This window comes from Parambassis ranga, chromosome 22, assembly GCF_900634625.1.
Source record: "Parambassis ranga chromosome 22, fParRan2.1, whole genome shotgun sequence".
NCBI classification, from domain to species: domain Eukaryota; kingdom Metazoa; phylum Chordata; class Actinopteri; family Ambassidae; genus Parambassis; species Parambassis ranga.
In genome coordinates, this window is record NC_041042.1 from 6,274,067 (window position 1) to 6,292,055 (window position 17,989).

The 17,989-nt window shown below is 40.8% G+C and overlaps 3 protein-coding genes across 3 annotated transcripts; 1 reads left to right on the forward strand and 2 right to left on the reverse strand.

The window, feature by feature from the left end:
- Nucleotides 1-5: 5 nt before the first annotated feature.
- Nucleotides 6-6,727, reverse strand: reep1 (receptor accessory protein 1). Its single transcript, XM_028396277.1, has 8 exons — nucleotides 6,611-6,727; nucleotides 5,028-5,100; nucleotides 4,860-4,936; nucleotides 4,646-4,766; nucleotides 4,105-4,218; nucleotides 3,719-3,887; nucleotides 2,566-2,825; nucleotides 6-1,985 (listed from the first exon to the last, which is right to left on the reverse strand). The coding sequence occupies exons 1-8, from the start codon at nucleotides 6,640-6,642 to the stop codon at nucleotides 1,914-1,916; spliced, it is 918 nt and encodes a 305-aa protein (XP_028252078.1). The 5' UTR covers nucleotides 6,643-6,727; the 3' UTR covers nucleotides 6-1,913.
- Nucleotides 6,728-7,820: 1,093 nt separating this feature from the next.
- chmp3 (charged multivesicular body protein 3) lies at nucleotides 7,821-10,533 on the reverse strand. Its single transcript, XM_028395210.1, has 6 exons — nucleotides 10,368-10,533; nucleotides 9,819-9,879; nucleotides 9,507-9,686; nucleotides 9,281-9,402; nucleotides 9,030-9,144; nucleotides 7,821-8,821 (listed from the first exon to the last, which is right to left on the reverse strand). The coding sequence occupies exons 1-6, from the start codon at nucleotides 10,410-10,412 to the stop codon at nucleotides 8,682-8,684; spliced, it is 663 nt and encodes a 220-aa protein (XP_028251011.1). The 5' UTR covers nucleotides 10,413-10,533; the 3' UTR covers nucleotides 7,821-8,681.
- Nucleotides 10,534-11,218: 685 nt separating this feature from the next.
- On the forward strand, nucleotides 11,219-17,534 carry hspa4l (heat shock protein 4 like). The gene is made up of 19 exons (XM_028395600.1): nucleotides 11,219-11,575; nucleotides 12,567-12,624; nucleotides 12,718-12,858; nucleotides 12,947-13,069; nucleotides 13,162-13,261; nucleotides 13,365-13,498; nucleotides 13,583-13,827; nucleotides 13,910-13,986; nucleotides 14,057-14,208; nucleotides 14,319-14,425; nucleotides 14,557-14,690; nucleotides 14,993-15,189; nucleotides 15,295-15,363; nucleotides 15,547-15,690; nucleotides 16,034-16,159; nucleotides 16,263-16,370; nucleotides 16,467-16,586; nucleotides 16,750-16,911; nucleotides 16,999-17,534. The coding sequence occupies exons 1-19, from the start codon at nucleotides 11,469-11,471 to the stop codon at nucleotides 17,185-17,187; spliced, it is 2,493 nt and encodes an 830-aa protein (XP_028251401.1). The 5' UTR covers nucleotides 11,219-11,468; the 3' UTR covers nucleotides 17,188-17,534.
- The last annotated feature ends 455 nt before the right edge of the window (nucleotides 17,535-17,989 follow it).

Genomic DNA, 17,989 nt, shown 5'->3' on the forward strand with positions numbered 1-17,989 from the left:
ACAAGTCAAAGTTTTGCTTTATATTTAATGGATGTAAATTGATTTAACCAACAGAAATATTTATATTACTGGAACAATAAATTGATTAAACCATTGTGACCTCACATCACTGCTTTTTGTTATATAACTCACAATCAAACTGAAACTCTTTTGACATTCTGGCCTGCCAGAAAAATAAATCTTAGGTTAGTAAGCTAAATTGTGTCTCTGGATGAATAAAGTGGCTGATTTACTTGTAAATAAGACATGTTCTTTGCATGTATAGCTAACTGAGAGTCCTAACATTTTGTGTTCAGCAAAGAATTCACTGTTTACCACCAAGGCATCAGAAGAGGCCAACGGCTTCACACAAAACCACTTAAGAAATAAAATGAATAACAAACATGCAGTGATGAGTTTATCAATCTATTCACAAGTGTACAAATCTGCAATATAGCAACATTTTTTTTTACTTTGCATGAATTGTAATCAACAGAAGTCACCCCCAACACTAACACTGATATTACTAACGCTGAAACACATAATTAGATCTTTTTTTAACCATTTATCCATTAAAATTACATTTCATGTGCATAATAAGTGTATCTACAACATCAGAGTGAATGACGTGTAAACAGAACAGTTGTACCTGAGAAGCTCTAGTTTCAAACTTCAGACCACCAATAAATGATGCAGACACAATGATGAAAATCTACTGTGCAGGTCTGTCCATCATCCACTGGCACAGTGATAGTTTGTGTAAAACTTTGCCAGGCTCAGTGAATAAAGTACAAGATGAAAACTTAGAATGCATCACCATGCACTATTAACTTAAATGCAAGTTTGACAACCAGCAAACCATCTCGAAAAAAAACAACAAAAAAAAACAGCTGAAGCAAGTAAAGGTAAGAACGTTGAGTTTAGTGTTGCTCAGTTAATAGCAAACTTTACACAGTGATTTTAAACATGGAAAGGAACCATGTTCATATACAGTAAATAATCATGTTATATATTTCTGCTACAGCTGGAGTGACTTACTCTTAATTGGCCTTTAATATGCCACATTATGTTTGAATCAAATGACAGAACTCAACAGTAGATTGTCAAAAAACAGTCTGCTCCACTGAGAAAACCTCTTTTTTTTTTAAATGTGACACTGATGACTTGTGACACAAGTAACTACTACTTTACAACAGAAGGATTATCCAACAATAATAATGAAAATTATGAATAATAATTTCACCTACTAATTTATTTTAGGTTATTTTCAGTAATTTGACCATTTCAGTACTGAGGGCAGTCATTGATATTCTAGTGCAAATGATGATTGAATGATAACATCGTGTTGGAAATAGACATCTATGTCTCTGCTATCTCTTTTTTTAAGGCTCGGAGAGAGAGGTAAATAACAGAATAGTGTCTGCCACTGCAAGCTGAGTTTCCATGACTACAAATATAGGCTTATCATTTCATGTTTCTCCAGAACAGATTTAATAGGGTTAAAAACAGCCTTGCCTGTTGATCCTTGGCTTATCACATTCTCTTACAGTGAGTGTCTCACTCTCAGGGGCAGCTGGAGTATTCAGTGACAGTACATTCTAGACGGACTAATGACTGGGAAGACACACATGTAATTTCCTACCCAGACCTGATATATTAAAACAATTCATAAAGATGAAGAACACACGTAACTGTACATAAATACATATTTGATAACCCACAAATAAAAGTGTCAGTCAGCATGGGGCCCATTCACTCTTTTGTCTCAATGTCACAAACCTCATTTTTTAAACTACTACTGTTTATAGAGGGGTCATCATAGGTCACTTTGGTAATACCTTATTCCAAAGCTAGGCTTCAGTCATGTAGCTTTTGGCCATTCACTATTTTTACTTCTTGCAGCAAAGGCAGCTGGATTAGTCTTGAGGACAGTTTCACATGGCTTCATTGTTGGATGAAAGAGCACTCCTGGATCTTGTGAGAGGCCTCAAGATTCTAACAGGCGGCTGAAAGGGAGGACAGAAACAAGAAGTGGGTGGTGGTTAGTCGAGTAATGGCTGCAAGGATGAGCATTTAAAGGATACAGCTGGCATTATTTTATATTTTTCATACTTTCATTAAACCAAAATAAACAAGGAGTGTCTAAGTTTTAGCAACATAGTTACATTCATTAGGAAAAATAGTTTGTTGCCAGATTTATCCTTTAAAATTGCCATTTTATTGGCACACCAAACAAACAGATATTAGATCTTTGAATGAACATTCCAGGGAAATATTTCACAAGTTATTCTGCTGGGTGAAATATACTGGAAGTCATAATGTCACCCATGTTTGGATATTTCCCATGCCATACTTCCAAACAAGGGGGCCACAGCAATCACACATTCGTTTGAAATACCACTAAAAGTTAATGCATCAGTAAAATGCCATCAGCAAGACTCTCCACATTTGTATAGGTACTGAACCGTGATGATTCATTTAGCCACGCGGCAGTAGAAATTAGTAAATCAGTGAGTAAATCACCACTCTCAAGGGGCAGTTAGAATCAGGCAGCAGCAGAGCAGCCACGCCGACAAGGCCGTGTACCTCGGGAGCCTTCCTCTTAATCAGCCGGAGCTGCGGAGAGCTCGATGCTGCCTGTGTTCCTTTCCCCACCTCCTCAGGCTGCTCCGGAGCTGTCGGAGTTGGAGGTGGAGGTGGAGATGGTGTGGGAGGCGGTGAGGGTGTGGAGGGTGGGGTGGACTGAGGCGTCATAGAGGGTGTAATGGGTGTGGACTCGGACTCAGAAGTTGTCTGGGACAGAAAGGCTCTGTGGTCCAACACTTCATATTCTGTCATGTCAAAGTCTGTACCGTGGAAGAATGATGGCAGGAAGGAACATGTAAATCTAAGCTATTCCATAGTTTCTTGTGTAATTGCTGTAGAGCTGCAGCTGATTTTGGTCAGCTAAGGAATATGAGAGTTCATATCATTATAGGTTATCATTCAACAGACCATGGAGCAGAGGCCAGACAGAATGATTGGCAGGAGCCAATTTGTCGTAGCACAAACAAGAATAACAAGGCCTTGTCCTACATTAAATCTTCTGTGTTCTTCTTCTCAGTATCTGCAGAATAACAGTATATCCAAAAAAGGCTACTTCCAGGTTTACAGGAAACGCTATCTTTCCCCAATAATGAATAAAAAGTACATCTACACATGTTTCTGTCCACAACTGTGTACAACTGTAAAAAACTGTCTAAATTTTATGTTTACAAAGGAATAATTATATGTAAAAAAATTGACAAACAACAACTGTTTCCACATGATGCTGAAGTAGGAACAAATCCCTCCAGCTACATGTGAGCTTCATCACAGGATGGTGAGCCTGGCAGCCCAGTCAGGCCTGACCTGCTCCAAACAGGAAAGCGGGACTGAGGTCAGGGGGCCACTCAGGAAAGCAGAGGTACTAAACAATATATGTGGGCTTGTACAAGCTTGAACAGGAAGGCAGATACTGACATGATAATTTGTCTAAAACAAACCAAACAGGCACCGCTATGGCTTTGTAATGGCTCCATTACGGTTGATGTGCTCAGAGAAGACCCATTATTGTGACCATTTGTATCGATATGTCATGTTATGAAACTGATGTTTATTTTATATGCCTTCATAACAATACTGCTTGTTGAAAGTCAATCTCTTCAGTGGCTTTTAGTTTTTGGGTTAGATGTCAGCATGCCATAAAAAGTCTCCTCACCCTTGTTGTAGCTCTCCGACTTGCTGCGCATCATAGCTCTGGTCCGCTGCTGTGCTGCTGCAGGCTGTGCAGTGCCAGTGCCGGGGCCGGTGTTAACAGGGTCAGACTGGTAGGAAGACAGATCCTGCATGCTGAAGCTCCTTAACCTGTCTGACAGAACTCCCTGGCCCTGAAACAGGAAACACCAGGATTTCACTACAGTGTCAACAGCAATGTATCCATATATTGAGGGTGATAAATCAATAAATGTTACAAAAGCTATTGTCTTTCATGTTCAAAAACAAGCATTAAACAGACACTCTACTTTATGTCAATAGCTGTAAAACAACAGTATCCACAATGTACTCCCAGGTCAGTACAAAACAAATGTTCGGAGTCTGCACTACCTTTGTTGCAGCCATGACTGCAGCTGTGGCTGCAACATTCAGCCCCTTTCTCCCAAAATGCACCAGCGTGTCATAGCTTTTGTCCTTTGCATGGCAGATGTAGTCATCGATGTCCTGAAACAAGGGGAGGAATCACATGAACAGGCCGTCTGTTATTGTGTAACTGGTTTTATGCACAGTGTCAATGGCCGTTTCTTGTGGCCTTCCTGCTGGCTGAGCCATTTCTTTCTGTGACTTTTGATCTTTTAGAATCTCTTGTTTTCTGACTCTCACATAGAAAAACGACAGAAAAGTGAAATGGAAGAACACCATGACATTTCTTCTGCCCTGTCCAGCAAACACATTTTAAACAGATAAAGTGGAAAATTGAACTGGCACAAAGGAACTTTTGTTTTGGACACCGTCACAAAGCTCAAATTCTATTAGTGACAAAACCATGCGGACTACCTTAAAGCCTGGACAGAATGTTTTTACCTCAGCCTTTCCTTTATCTGCACCAGAGGAAGCAACGAAAGATACAACAAAAGGAAAGGGATTTCACCTTTTCTTTTGAGGAAAGCGTGGGATGAACAAACTTCCTGTATAGCACACTGGAGCCCTTAGTGTAAGGGGACAGCAGCCACACCAAAAAGGCTATCTTCAGTTCATAGTAGAAAGGAAGCCTGCAATGAAGACAGCAAAAAAACATGATATGTAACATGTTTTTAACCCTCTGTGGTACTAATACGTAATCTTAACATTTCAAAGCCACTTACCAGCAAACAAACATATCTGTAAATGCCTCCACAGTCGTGAACAGGGCGAATATTATCCAGTACATCATCCATTTTACCTGCAACGTCAGGGAACCGTTAATGTAGCTACACATAAACCATTGTGTTACTATATTCATGAGTGTGTGCGCTTTAAAATGGAATACTCACATATTCTTTCACATCTTTCGACTTCACAGCTTTATATGATGAGTACGCAGGGTATAGTGTACCAAACACAAGTCTGAAAGACAGAGGGTGTGCCTTTCAGCTCCATTTAGAATCACACTGACACATACATCATGATTATTATGATGATATGATTGTGTTTACATGTGCACCCTGGACATGATTAGGTCTAGGAGCATTCTGATTATGTGTTGCACAAGTAAACATTCTATCCTAGTTTCAGAAATCAGGTTATTGTTGCTTGTAAAAATCTTATCCAGAAGATTCTCTGCTGCTAAACAGACACAACCATCAATCTGTATCAATGTGTCACTGTGCCCTGAATATGATACAAAATCAGGAAAGTAATGTGGATGTGAACACACAATCTATGAGCCCTCTGCAGCCAAAGTAAAGATGGATAAGATCAGCAAATACACGGCAGCTCTTTAACAACTGTTAGCATCACGTCAGCCCAGTCTACCTGTAACAGGCAGCTGACAAGGCCCCCATGCCTGAGGTAAATTTAGCTCGCATGTGTTGTCTTTTTCTTTACATTTCTACAGACACCTGTGCATGCTGCTGGGTCTCTGCACAGAGATAGGAGTCTGCATGTTAAAGTGCTACACAACCAGGCAACAGCTGTGAGTGCGACCTGATCAAATTACTGACCCACATCATGTTGCAGCTCTCTGGCCGACTAACTGTGCTCTAACAGAGTTTACAAAAACACAAGGACACTCAAAAGATCCGACAACTAAACCTTTCTGCCTCATTCAAAATGACCTACATAACCAGGTTTTAACAGCCAGAGCAAAGGCAGTCCAACTATGTAACAGGATCTATTCCTCTAAATGTAATTGCTTCACTATTTTCAGGTTTGGATCCTGATAGTATGCCCCCACACAGGCTGCTGATTCATACTTAGTGCAGGTAAAAATAACTGACTCTAATAATACTATTATGTCTTTTCAACTTTGACATTAAAAGAATATCTACACACTGTTACAACATGAATCACACTTGAAGTGTAACCTGAGAGCGCTGACCCATCCCTTTGTTTTTTTTTTCCAATACGGGACATCAACAGGGAATATTGCTCCTGTTGTTCAGACAGCTCGCCGCTCTGTGACATTTGTATTTCTGACGCCATTGATTCCCGAATCTGACTCATTTTTTTATCACGAGAGCAGATTATTCAGTTAAACACGTCATCTCTTTGTTTGTATAATAAAACATCTATTTGATAAACACAACGAATGCTGAGCGCTGCCAGCCGTTTAGAAATACAGCACAGGCCCAGCGCAGCATTCCTGCTCTGATGGCAAAGTACAATCCTGTAAAATACGAGCTGTTTTCAGTCAACAATTAACAGACGGACAGCTGGTTTCTTTCCACGTAAACGTTTGATTCTGACTAAATATTACACATACATCCATACAAAAAAAATGCGGGGGCTTGCAAAGCGCGCCGCTTGTGCGCCCATCAAAGAGCGCCTCAAACCGGCCACCTGCAACAACCAGAAGCTGCATTTTATTTACATCCTGTCTGTGTCAAGGAATAAACACAAAATGAAAATGACTTACACCACAAGTCTAGAGATGATCCAGGAGACCATTGCGCTGGAAAGGCGACAGGACAGCGCTGTCTGCGGGGAGGAGTTTCCTCCAGATGACAGGCGCGTCCGAGGCGGCGGCGTCTGGACGCACACAGGCGGCAACGTGATGGTAAACAGTGAGCGGGCTGTGTCCATAGATGGCAGTGTTGTATTGCTCAGGCAGGACAGAGGCTACTCAGCCTGCCAGCGCGCAGAACAGCTGAGCAGAACCAAAAGGTCCTGAATCTGTCTCCCACCAGTTTTCAAAAGGGACATTTTAAACTGTAATTTAATTCAGTTATGTGTATAGCTGCTCCTGTTCATTGTTTTATTTAGTCTTCTGATTTGACCATGAGTACGCATGTGTCCTATATTCAACACAAAGCTAAAAAAAAATCCACTTTGTTACAGAACACTGGACATATAATGGTTAATATTTTGTTAGTTAACTGAAATAATGAACAAACGTCACATTTCTAACCATAAATGTTGACAGATAAAACAACCAACTGTAAATCCAGATGTAGACATATTGATGACAAATCTTATATTGATAAATTTACTTCATAGTGAAGAAGATGTGTAGCAGGTCATAATATGTTTACAGTGATAATTAACAGGCCTTGAAATTCCTGACTCCTGGTCTTTAACCGGAGAACACCTGCAATGTTAGAGCCATGGTGCCTCACCTTTGTCCAGCCTTTGGCCTACAAACTGAAGCCAGAGAACAGAGGTGAGGTTTTGTTACAGTACAATATAAAAGCTGCTGAGGGAGGGTTGCGGCTGGTAGAAACCTAATCCTTTTGTCCATTTTAGAACCAAGGGAATGGATCCGAAAGCTGCTCCCATTCAAAAAGCACCACTCCTCTCCAAAACTTACCTTTATCATCTTACTTTGTAAAATGTCTATTTCTTTAGTGGTCACACAGGATTAGGAAAAGCAGCAACTTTTAAGTGTTGATAAAGTTTAATTCTTCAGAACTGCTGATCAAGCCGTTCTCTGACAGACAGCTGTTTGTGTTGACAGCTCTAAATTGTGTGTATAGTACAGTTTCTGACCTGCTGAGCAGGCTGTTGCTGCTAGCTGGCAGGTTCACATACCACAAGGGATTACTCAGAGATAAAATAGGATAAAACCAGACCTAGCATGTGCAAAGATAATGAGGCAGAAATATGAATGATTAACACAGTGGGCCTAATCATAGATATCTTATTAGTAATTGTTGTCCTCATTCTTAAAAGTTTATTTGTTATCATTTATCTTTGACATAGAAAAAATAAAACACACAATACCTCCACAATACACAGGTTCTGCACTAATCAACTTTTCCTATTTCCTCTGCATCAACTTCCTGCTGAGATAAACTCGATGATGATACAAAGCCAAACATTGAACACTTTTAGTTGACTGCTAATGCAAAAAAAGGGTTAGGATAGTATGCGTGCACTTTTCTGATGAGTGTACTTAACATATGAACACATATATAACACACACATTGTGACTGTACAGAAGATTAGCTATCAAAAGTGAACCCTCTCATCACCTCTAGTGTTTTAAATATTGTAGGCTAATTACTGATGAACAGAACAGCTGTTGCTTACAAAAATGTATTCTAGGAAATTAAAACTACAGTTGAATAGTGATCTTGACCATGACTTATCAAGTTTGTCAATCATATGCACCCAAGTACCTCCATAACCAGTCCATACGTTAGGACAGAAAAAAGACAAATGTGAAGCACTGTAGGCACTGCAGGCTTTTCATACTTACATTATGTACACCTTCTTAAACCTTCTATCTGACTTTGGATAATAAAGACTTATCAAGAGTTAACCCTGATAATAAAAGACAAAGAAGCAAATCCACATTTTCTTCTGGCTGAGTAGAACAGTTACTCTAAATAAAAAAACAGTAACAGCACAAAGCTAACCCCAAATGATTATGTGAAATTATAATATGAAGCAAAGAGTAAAGCACTGTAAAGCCTGCATCAGAATCACCTCTGTCCTTTTTGGAGCGTGCAAACTGACTTTGACAGACAGAACAGTGGCAGTTCACCTTAGCTCCTCAGAGCTGCCAATCTTGACTGCATTGCTTCAATATCTTCCTCTTCCTCGTCTTCTGAGGCTGCGGTGGCTCCAGCAGGCTCCATTTCAGGTAGGGCGTCTGTGACTTTGCTTGGTGCTTTGCCAAGGGCACCTAGCAGGGCAAAGAGGACCAAAGGTTTTAGGATGGTTTTACATATGGCTCAATAGCACTTTTCATGCCTGCTAGTTTAACCTAGAGTAGCTGGAATTACCAGTACCAGTACCAATGCCTTCTTTCGTTCTTAAGTACACACCTAGCTGTTAATAATACAGTTTGTATACATCTTTGTACTGTGATTTAGTTTTACAGATCCCTTCACCTGCTGTGATCTCAAAGAGAATCCTGTCAACTTCCTCTGTTGCTGCCTCCTCCATCTCTTCTCCGTCTTCCATGCTCTCAAATGTGTCTTCCAGCATCTCTTCAATGATACCAGCCTAAAAGATAAATGAGACAGAAAGTACAGCAACTTTTTCTTTGAAAGACTTTCTAGTAAATTGTAAACAGAGTCAGCTCTTTTCCGTGCAGTAGCTTGACTGTAATAGGATCTATTTATATTAGATGACTGCTGACCTTCATCATTTCTTTTGATAATTCCCTCATGGTGGCCTGGATCTCTGGGACTTTGACAAGACTCTGCATGGCTTTCATGACCTCTGTGCTCTTCTGAAGGGACCCTGCTACACGTAGTACCGCTAGAAACACACAAATACATTTCATCACTGACAGAGCGGAACATTAAGTTTGGTGACAGAATAACAGACTGTTTGATCAAAGGAAAACATTCCCAAAAACTCACCAAGTTGATTCTTCATGCTAAGAAGCACGGAGTTCATTTGGGCTTTGGAAGCATAAAGTTTTGTGACAGCCCGTTTTGACTGTATCATCTCCTTTGCAAGGACCACACACACATCTTTCTGGCCCTTTTTGGCAGCATCTTTGATGGATCGTTTGACTTTTTCCTGTTCTCTTTGAATATCTGAAACAAATAGGAGTTACCTTAAAATTACACAACACACATATTTAATTTATTATTTGCCAAATAACAGTACACTACTTAAATAAACTTTAATTTACAGTTCTGTAGTGTCACATGCTGACAGTATCTTACCTCGAATTTGTCTGTCAATCAACCTTATTTCCTTCCTAACTTTCTGAGACCATTCATTGACCTGAAATCATACATCGTGTTATTCAAAACTGCAATAACATTCGCTTAACAGTTACAATATATAAGAAGTTACCATTTAATTATGTTTATAACATCAGACGTTAGCAACAGATCCCTTTGTTAGCTGACGAGAGCGCAATCTGTGTTTGTTTACACTGAAGTGACTGACAGAAGACATATGCTAGCTTGTATGCTAACTGGCTTGCGTTCCATTACAGAGCACACAGGCTAATCAAAAAGAAATGATTAAATAAACATTTAATGCAGTGGAAATGGTTCAAGTTAAGGACGCGTGGAGTTGCAGTTTATTTTAACCATATATTTATACACCAGCTATCCAGTTAGCAAGAAGTATCAACAGCTAGGACGGGCCAAGCCTACTTAAACGGAGAGCTAACATTAGCATTGTTAGCAAAAGACACTGATGTATTTCCTTACTATGGACAAAAATCTGAGAGACAAGCCTGCTCTTCAGCAGTCACAACTCACCAGGTCTTTTGGTGGTTTCTCCGGTGTTCTGCCGAACAGACCCATCGTAACGTATGAAATAGATGCCAAGCTAAGCTATCTGACTAAAAGTAGCTGGCTAGCTGAGCCTGTCCTAGCAGCACTTCCTGTTCTCGCGCCAGCTTGTCGGGCTCAGTACAAACATGAAGAAACCTTCAGTCCTTACGGTTCTCAGCAACGAGATCGAACACACACACAACCCTTGACACTGTAATGGTAACATCTTTACTCCAGAAATATCTCAACCTACAGTCTAAAACAAGACTTGCGTAAAAAAAGACTAGTTCACAATAATTAAAAAAATATTTTAATAAAGGTTATAAGAAAAAATTCACCCTGTTTCATTGTAGACATTAATATAGTTTTTTTAATATAATGGCTAGTTGCTGCATTAAATATATCTGAAATAGATATCAGTCTGTAAAAAAACAGTGTATCTTCATCAAATATCTTTATATAGCTATGCCACGTGTTACCGTTAGGTAGGGCTGTAGCCCCCCGGGACGGCGTCAGGTGTGAATTATTTATTTGTAACGATAATTGTTGCACTTAATAGAATTATGCATAATGTCCATAACCTACTGATGCACGTGATAGGAGCAACTGTACCTGACGGGATAGATTTAGGACAAAGGTCTACTTATACTGACGTTCTTATGACGTATTCCGCGGTTCCCTTTTCAAGAGGTTCTAGATTTTTCTGTTATCGATTGGTTGGCACACCAATCACGTAAAGTCTTTGGGTGTGTCTCAGCCAATGAGAGAGGAGCGGGGGCGGGCTCGAGGAGCATCAGTCTGTCAGAGCCGCTGGGTGATGTTAAGGCTGGCTCGGAGTGGGAGAATCCGCTCTGGACATCATTGCTCCCTGGATTACGCTGAATGAGTTTGCTATAAACAGCTTGACTTACATAACAGCTAGTAATTCAGTTAGTGCACACCCAGCTAGCTGTATCGTATATTTACAGAGTGGAACGCGTGCGTATGTTAAATGTAATTTTGGGACAGAACGTCACTGTGTATATATTCTGTTAGGTGTTAGAGCGGTCGTTGCGGAGAATAACTTAGAATTAGAGAGCGCGCAGTATGTCAGTGGTAGGCATTGATGTGGGTTTCCAAAATTGTTACATCGCTGTGGCCAGGAGCGGTGGCATAGAAACCATTGCCAATGATTACAGTGACAGATGCACACCGTAAGTATAATTATTAACCGATACCATCATCGTCATCACCGTGCAGTGCGCTCAGAATGTGCGTTTGTTACGCAATGTTTGCGACCGGAGCGGTGTAGAGAGGTAGCAGGGATGGTGGTGGTGGTGGTGGTGGTGAGGCCTGTAAGTGTTCGGCTATCAGCCGTCACAGCAGGTTATTGTAGGTCAAAATGTCATTTTCAAAAATGACACTGCTCTTGCAGACAGTTGACACGTCTACTGATGAGCACCGCTGAGCTGCACGGTGAACGACAAAGTTGCCTGAGTCTGTGCAACTCAAAGAAGACACTGAGTCATTCATTTTAGGCTGCATGTTCATGTGTTCGCACACTGCATGCTATACATGTGAATACATGTGTTTTGACGCGCTTTAGCGACAGTGTATATTATGTGTATTATGGTCTGTCACATCCTTTACCGCCTGCAAGGACCAGCCCAGACATGATCATGAATTACAGCACGGATGACTCATAATAGTAGTAGCGTTGTTTTATTCACAGAGGGTAATAATGGATCACAGTAACAAATCATTTCCACGCGGGACTCTGCTGCAGCATCCTGCAAACATTGAGGTGCAGCTGGAAAGGAGGCTGAGCCGAGCAGTGCACCTTTAAGTGAATGGGGGATATTTCTGTGGCAAGGTGAAACTGGGAGTGTAAAAATGGATCCTCAGACCTTGTATAACCAGAAGCGTTCATTTCTGTCAGCAAACACGATGATTTGCTGGTAGTCTTGAGTTAAATGGATGTGATGTGGTGCTTTTCTTTCTCTTTTGGACAGGAAGAGCTTAATTTTGAAGGTGATCTGATTTGTTTCACTGCCCTACTTTGTGGTTTTTGCTCAGACTCCCATGTGATATTTCTGTTCGCACCAGTCATTCACTTACAGTTCTGCTTCTTCTGCCCACATCTGTTTACTGTATTATTTCTGTTGTTCCATACTTGATCTGCTGATTTGTTTGTCCTCCATTAAGGGCTGTTGTGTCTTTGGCCACCAAAAATCGCATGATTGGAAATGCAGCCAAAAGTCAAGTAAGATCATACATAGAAAATCTGTCCTATTCTGTAATGTCATCACATGATGCAGAGCTTTTATAAACTGGCTAACAATGTTCTTTTTTTCAGATCATAACCAACTTCAAAAACACAGTTCATGGCTTCAAAAAGTTCCATGGCCGAGCATTTGATGACCCCATTGTCCAAGAAGAAAAACCCAAACTGCCTTACAGCTTATGTAAGCTGGCCAATGGGAACACTGGAATTAAGGTACAGCTTCGAGCATGTTTTTTTTGCAGATTCTTTGCGGTTTATTTCCGGCTCTGGTTTTAATTCTAATTTGCCATCATGTTTGCAGGTTCGTTATTTGGACGAGGATAAAGTGTTCACGGTGGAGCAAATCACCGGCATGTTGTTAACCAAACTGAAGGAGACTTCCGAGGGTGCCCTGAAGAAGCCCGTGGTGGACTGTGTCATCTCTGTGAGTGATGGAAACGCTTTTACTGAAAATGCTGCCAATGTAATTTAGCATGTGACTTAATGAGACATTTTGATCTGTGCTCTGATTTTCAGGTCCCAAGTTTTTTCACGGATGCCGAGAGGCGGTCAGTGTTTGATGCGACTCAAATTGCAGGGCTGAATTGTCTACGGCTAATTAATGACACCACTGCAGGTCAGTTTTCTTAAATATGGTGCTAGTACAAAAAAATCTAAAAATAAAATAGTGTATGTTTAAGATATCATAGAGAATAGAAAATAATTTATGTTATGTGCAGTTGCTTTGGCGTATGGGATCTACAAACAAGACCTTCCTAATCCAGAAGAAAGGCCAAGAAATGTGGTGTTTGTGGACATGGGCCATTCATCATTCCAGGTCTCCATCACCGCCTTCAACAAAGGGAAACTCAAGGTTAGCCTTTCACCTTTTTATACTTGTAGCCACACCTGTGTTTGTATCATAACCTCTAAGCTCACCGTCAATCTGGCCCGTCAGGTTCTTGCCACAGCGTTTGACCTGAGCCTTGGTGGGCGTAATTTTGATGAGGCGCTGGTGGATTACTTCTGCGAAGAGTTCAAGGGCAAATACAAGATCAATGTGAGGGACAACCCGAGGGCGTTGCTGCGACTGCATCAGGAGTGCGAAAAACTGAAAAAGCTCATGAGCGCCAACTCGTCTGACCTGCCTCTGAACATAGAGTGCTTCATGAATGACATTGATGTTTCCAGCAGAATGAACAGGTGCAGAATTCGCTTTTGTCCTTTGTAATAATCTCTTATGTGGAAATGTAAATATTGCTTCTTCTTTATTTGTAATGCACAGGGTGCAATTTGAAGAAATGTGTACTCAATATCTGAGGAAAGTGGAGATGCCACTGAAAGCAGCCTTTGAACAATCAAGTATGTCACTTGTATTTATTTAAATATATGAAGCAATAGTCCAGTAAGTAACATGTGCGCTTTGTGGCAGAGTTGAGTCGGGATGATATCTATGCAGTGGAGATAGTTGGAGGAGCCACAAGAATCCCGGCCATCAAAGAAAGGATCGTCAAGTTTTTCTGCAAAGAAGTCAGCACCACACTCAATGCAGACGAAGCTGTAGCACGAGGCTGTGCACTTCAGGTAGGCTTCTTCTGCAGCACGTACCAATTAACTCCAATGTTTGTAGTACATAAGTAAATGTTTATTTTTCTGTGGTGTGTGTGTGTGTGTGTGTGGTTGTTTGGGTGCAGTGTGCAATTTTGTCTCCAGCATTTAAAGTGCGTGAATTCTCCATTACTGATGTGGTTCCCTTTCCCATCACTCTGCGCTGGAAGTCACCAACAGATGATGGACTTGGGTAAAGATATCTTAATTAACAAACACACTCCTCTGCGTCATAAATCAAACTACGTCAGTCAGCCTGAAAATACAGTATGTGCTGACTGTGTTGACCTTCCACAGCCTGACTGTGCTTTTCTTTTGTTCCAGAGAGTGTGAGGTGTTCAGTAAGAATCATGCTGCTCCTTTTTCCAAAGTGATCACCTTCCACAAGAAGGAACCCTTTGACCTGGAGGCCTTCTACAGCAGCCCTCACGATCTCCCCTACCCAGACCACAGGATAGGTGAATATTCTCTTCTGTGAGAGTCAGAGTAGAGAGCACTTTTTACCAGCTACACAGGTCTACAGCCGGACAGGTGGCTGATGCATGTGTCTAAAGAAGCTAGCCCAGTCCCCATTGGGATCTACAGTCTGGATGGTAATTAGGAATAAGGCACCCACAGAGGGGTTGCAGTGACTCAGCTCAAAAGCATCATTATCTGTGGGTTTGTAGCAAACCTCCACCAGTGTGTCACAAGAACAAGTTGAAGTCCTGTTACAGAAGCACCATAATGATTTGCTCCTTTTCTATCCACCTGCTCTCAGGCTGCTTTTCAGTACAGAATGTGGTTCCTCAACCAGATGGAGACAGCTCTAAAGTGAAGGTCAAAGTGCGGGTCAATGTCCATGGTATCTTCAGCATGTCCAGTGCCTCTTTGATCGAGAAGCAGAAAGGAGAATCAGAGGACATGCAAATTGACTCTGAGCCAATGGTGCAGAATGACAACAGAGCAGAGGAGCAGGTAAAATAATTAAAATTAATGCTGATTAGGCAGTATATGCAGTAGCACATATTCTGGGACTTTAACTTACCCTGGAATGTATAAAATGTCTGTGTTGTGTCTCAGAACAAAATGCAGGTGGATCAGGAAGGCCAGAGCCAGGGGGACCAGCAGAATGAGGACAACAGCAGTAAGGTGAGTCAGGCCTCAGTTTGAGGATACACGGACATGCCTATTCATACATATGCAGATGTTATACTCCTGAATTAATGTCAATGCTGCTTATTGATGCATACCAGAGTTATACAGAAGCACATTTATTAAAAAAATAGATAAGTTTGGCACTGTGGCCCATGTTTTAACGTCTCAAAAATCCAGGAAGGGGCAGCTGGAGAAAAGCAGGAACCGGCAGCAGGAGGAAGCAAACCTAAAGTCAAGGTGAAGAGTATTGATCTTCCCATCATGGCAAGCAACATCCGACAGCTCGACAGTGATGTCCTCACTAGCTTTGTGGAGTATGAGGTGAGTGCTGCTGGCTGGCCTTTGAAAAAGCAGAGTCATGCTCTGACTGAAATGCTGAACCCTGAAGAATACACAGCAGAATTAAACCCTGAGATGTGTTTTACTAGTGCAGCGTAAAGATGTTGCCTGTGCGGCCTTTGCCACTTTTTGTTCAATCCTAGCATTTTATAAGCAACTGATTAATCCAGGAGGGAGCCACAGTGTTTTTTTTTTAAAGGTTACTGATTGTTTCAGTTTGTGCAAACCTGTTTAAGCCTGTTGAAGTAATATTTTCCTCTCACAATGCACAATAATACAAATCCATAACACGTTGTGATGTTTTGTGGGATTTCTTTCTTCACAGCGTCAAATGATTACTCAGGACAAACTGGTGAAAGAGCTGAATGATGCTAAAAACGCAGTGGAGGAGTATGTGTATGATTTGCGGGACAAACTATGTGGGATTTATGAAAAGTACATTACTGAGGAGGTATGTGACACTTTCCTACAATCTGCCAGAACCTGTTGTTGTAATGACTGCTATGACTAATGTACAAATATAACAAATGATGTTATTATTTTGTTACCAACAGGACAGCAGCCAGTTGACGCTGATGCTGGAGGACACAGAGAACTGGCTGTATGAGGACGGAGAGGACCAGCCCAAACAAGTCTATGAGGAGAAACTAGATGCACTTAAGGTTTGTTTTTAGTTATCATACTGTTCTAGATTAGAAACCCATTGATTTACAAGCACCACAGCTGTTTATATGAACATAGCTGTTATTATTGTGCAGAGGTTGGGTCAGCCCATTCAGGACCGGCACAGAGAGCATGAGGACAGGCCGAGGGCTTTTGAAGAGCTGGGAAAGAAACTGCAGCTCTACATGAAGTTTGTAGATTCCTACAAACAGAGGGTAAACCGCTTTCTAACTGGTGAAGAGATGTTAGAAAAGGCAACAAATGTTTTGATTTTGTAAATATAACAAAAAAGAGGGTAATTCTTAAAATAATTAATGGTATGGCAGGTCTAGTTGTTTGTATGTATTGTGATTTTCTTTGTCAAAAACTCTCTCTTAGGATGAGAGATTCATGCATTTGAGTGCCGAGGAAGTAAAAACTGCGGAGAAGTGTGTGAGTGAATGTATGACCTGGATGAACAGCAAGATGAACATGCAGAACAAACTCGCTATCACCCAAGATCCCATTGTAAAAGTAGCAGACATCATTGCCAAACTGCAGGTACATGAATGGCTTTGTAATTCATAATTCTTGTCCTCCGTTTTTAAAGAATGCTCACTCTCATTTGCTAACACATTTTCTTGCCAGGAGCTGGAGGATGTGTGTAATCCAGTGCTCAACAGGCCAAAGCCCACAGTGGAGGAGGCCCCTGAAGTGAATGATCAAAGCAGCAGCGCTCATAATGGGCCGACAGCAAAGCAAGGAGCAGAAGCAAAGGGAGACGCAAAGGGAAGCCAGCAGACAAAGCCTGGCACCAAAGAGATGGAGGTGGACTAAGGGCCACGTCTGACAAGCAACCATCACTGCATTTACCATCAGGCACCATCTAGACAGTAGAAACACCACTACCTGGGGCCATTTCTCAATCCTCACCAGCTGTTGTGGTTTGTTTTGTGTGTCCCCTGCATTGGAATTCACCTTTTTAAAGTTTTTGTTTTCACCTTTTCATCCTTATGTGTGGCAAAATGGTGTGCTTTATTCTATCAAAAGTTTGACATTCTTAATAAATCAAATATTGATGCAATAGATTAATCTCTGAGTCTGACGTGAAACTGTTCCCTTCGTACCATACGCTTTGTGTTTGCATTTCATATGCCTTCTGCCACCGATATGAAAAATGAAGTGCTGCCCAAACAATTGCTATTAGTTTGTATAAAATAATTCAAATTCTATTTATTCATATTTAATAAGTTTGAGGTATCCCTGTAGGAACTGTATATATTATTTTAGTAAATAAAGCATCAAGCATAGATATGTACATAAAAACACATTCCTAGTGTTACAATGGAAGTGCTTGATACAACAAATATCTAAAGTGAGTTTTAGATTGCCTGTTTCCTTTTTGGTTTCTTGCATTTTTCCATATTTGAGTTATAAGGTTAAAGATGAAATATAAATAAATAACTTTCTCTGAAAGACAAAGCTTTGTAAGCCTGAAATTATTTATTAAATAGAAGATGGAATTGGCTGCATGTATACTGTATAATATATTAGTGTCTAGAACAGATATATAAAGAAATATAAAAATATGCAGAAGATCTAACAAAACAGACAGAATGTAAGACAAACATGTTTAACT

Bases quoted from the DNA above. Each gene is read 5' to 3' on its own strand.
- reep1 (XM_028396277.1), bottom strand. From the start codon at position 6,642: ATGGTCTCCTGGATCATCTCTAGACTTGTGGT. The intron at 5,101-6,610 runs GTAAGTCATTTT...TCTGTCTTTCAG, and splicing joins ATCATCTCTAGACTTGTGGT to ACTTGTGTTTGGTACACTAT. The intron at 2,826-3,718 runs GTGAGGAGACTT...TCCACGGTACAG, and splicing joins GTCGGAGAGCTACAACAAGG to ACTTTGACATGACAGAATAT.
- chmp3 (XM_028395210.1), bottom strand. From the start codon at position 10,412: ATGGGTCTGTTCGGCAGAACACCGGAGAAACCACCAAAAGACCTG. The intron at 9,403-9,506 runs GTGAGTTTTTGG...GTGTGTTTCTAG, and splicing joins TAGCATGAAGAATCAACTTG to CGGTACTACGTGTAGCAGGG. The intron at 8,822-9,029 runs GTGAAGGGATCT...TTGCCCTGCTAG, and splicing joins TCTCTTTGAGATCACAGCAG to GTGCCCTTGGCAAAGCACCA.
- hspa4l (XM_028395600.1), top strand. From the start codon at position 11,469: ATGTCAGTGGTAGGCATTGATGTGGGTTTCCAAAATTGTTACATCGCT. The intron at 15,364-15,546 runs GTGAGTCAGGCC...TCAAAAATCCAG, and splicing joins ATGAGGACAACAGCAGTAAG to GAAGGGGCAGCTGGAGAAAA. The intron at 16,587-16,749 runs GTAAACCGCTTT...ACTCTCTCTTAG, and splicing joins TAGATTCCTACAAACAGAGG to GATGAGAGATTCATGCATTT.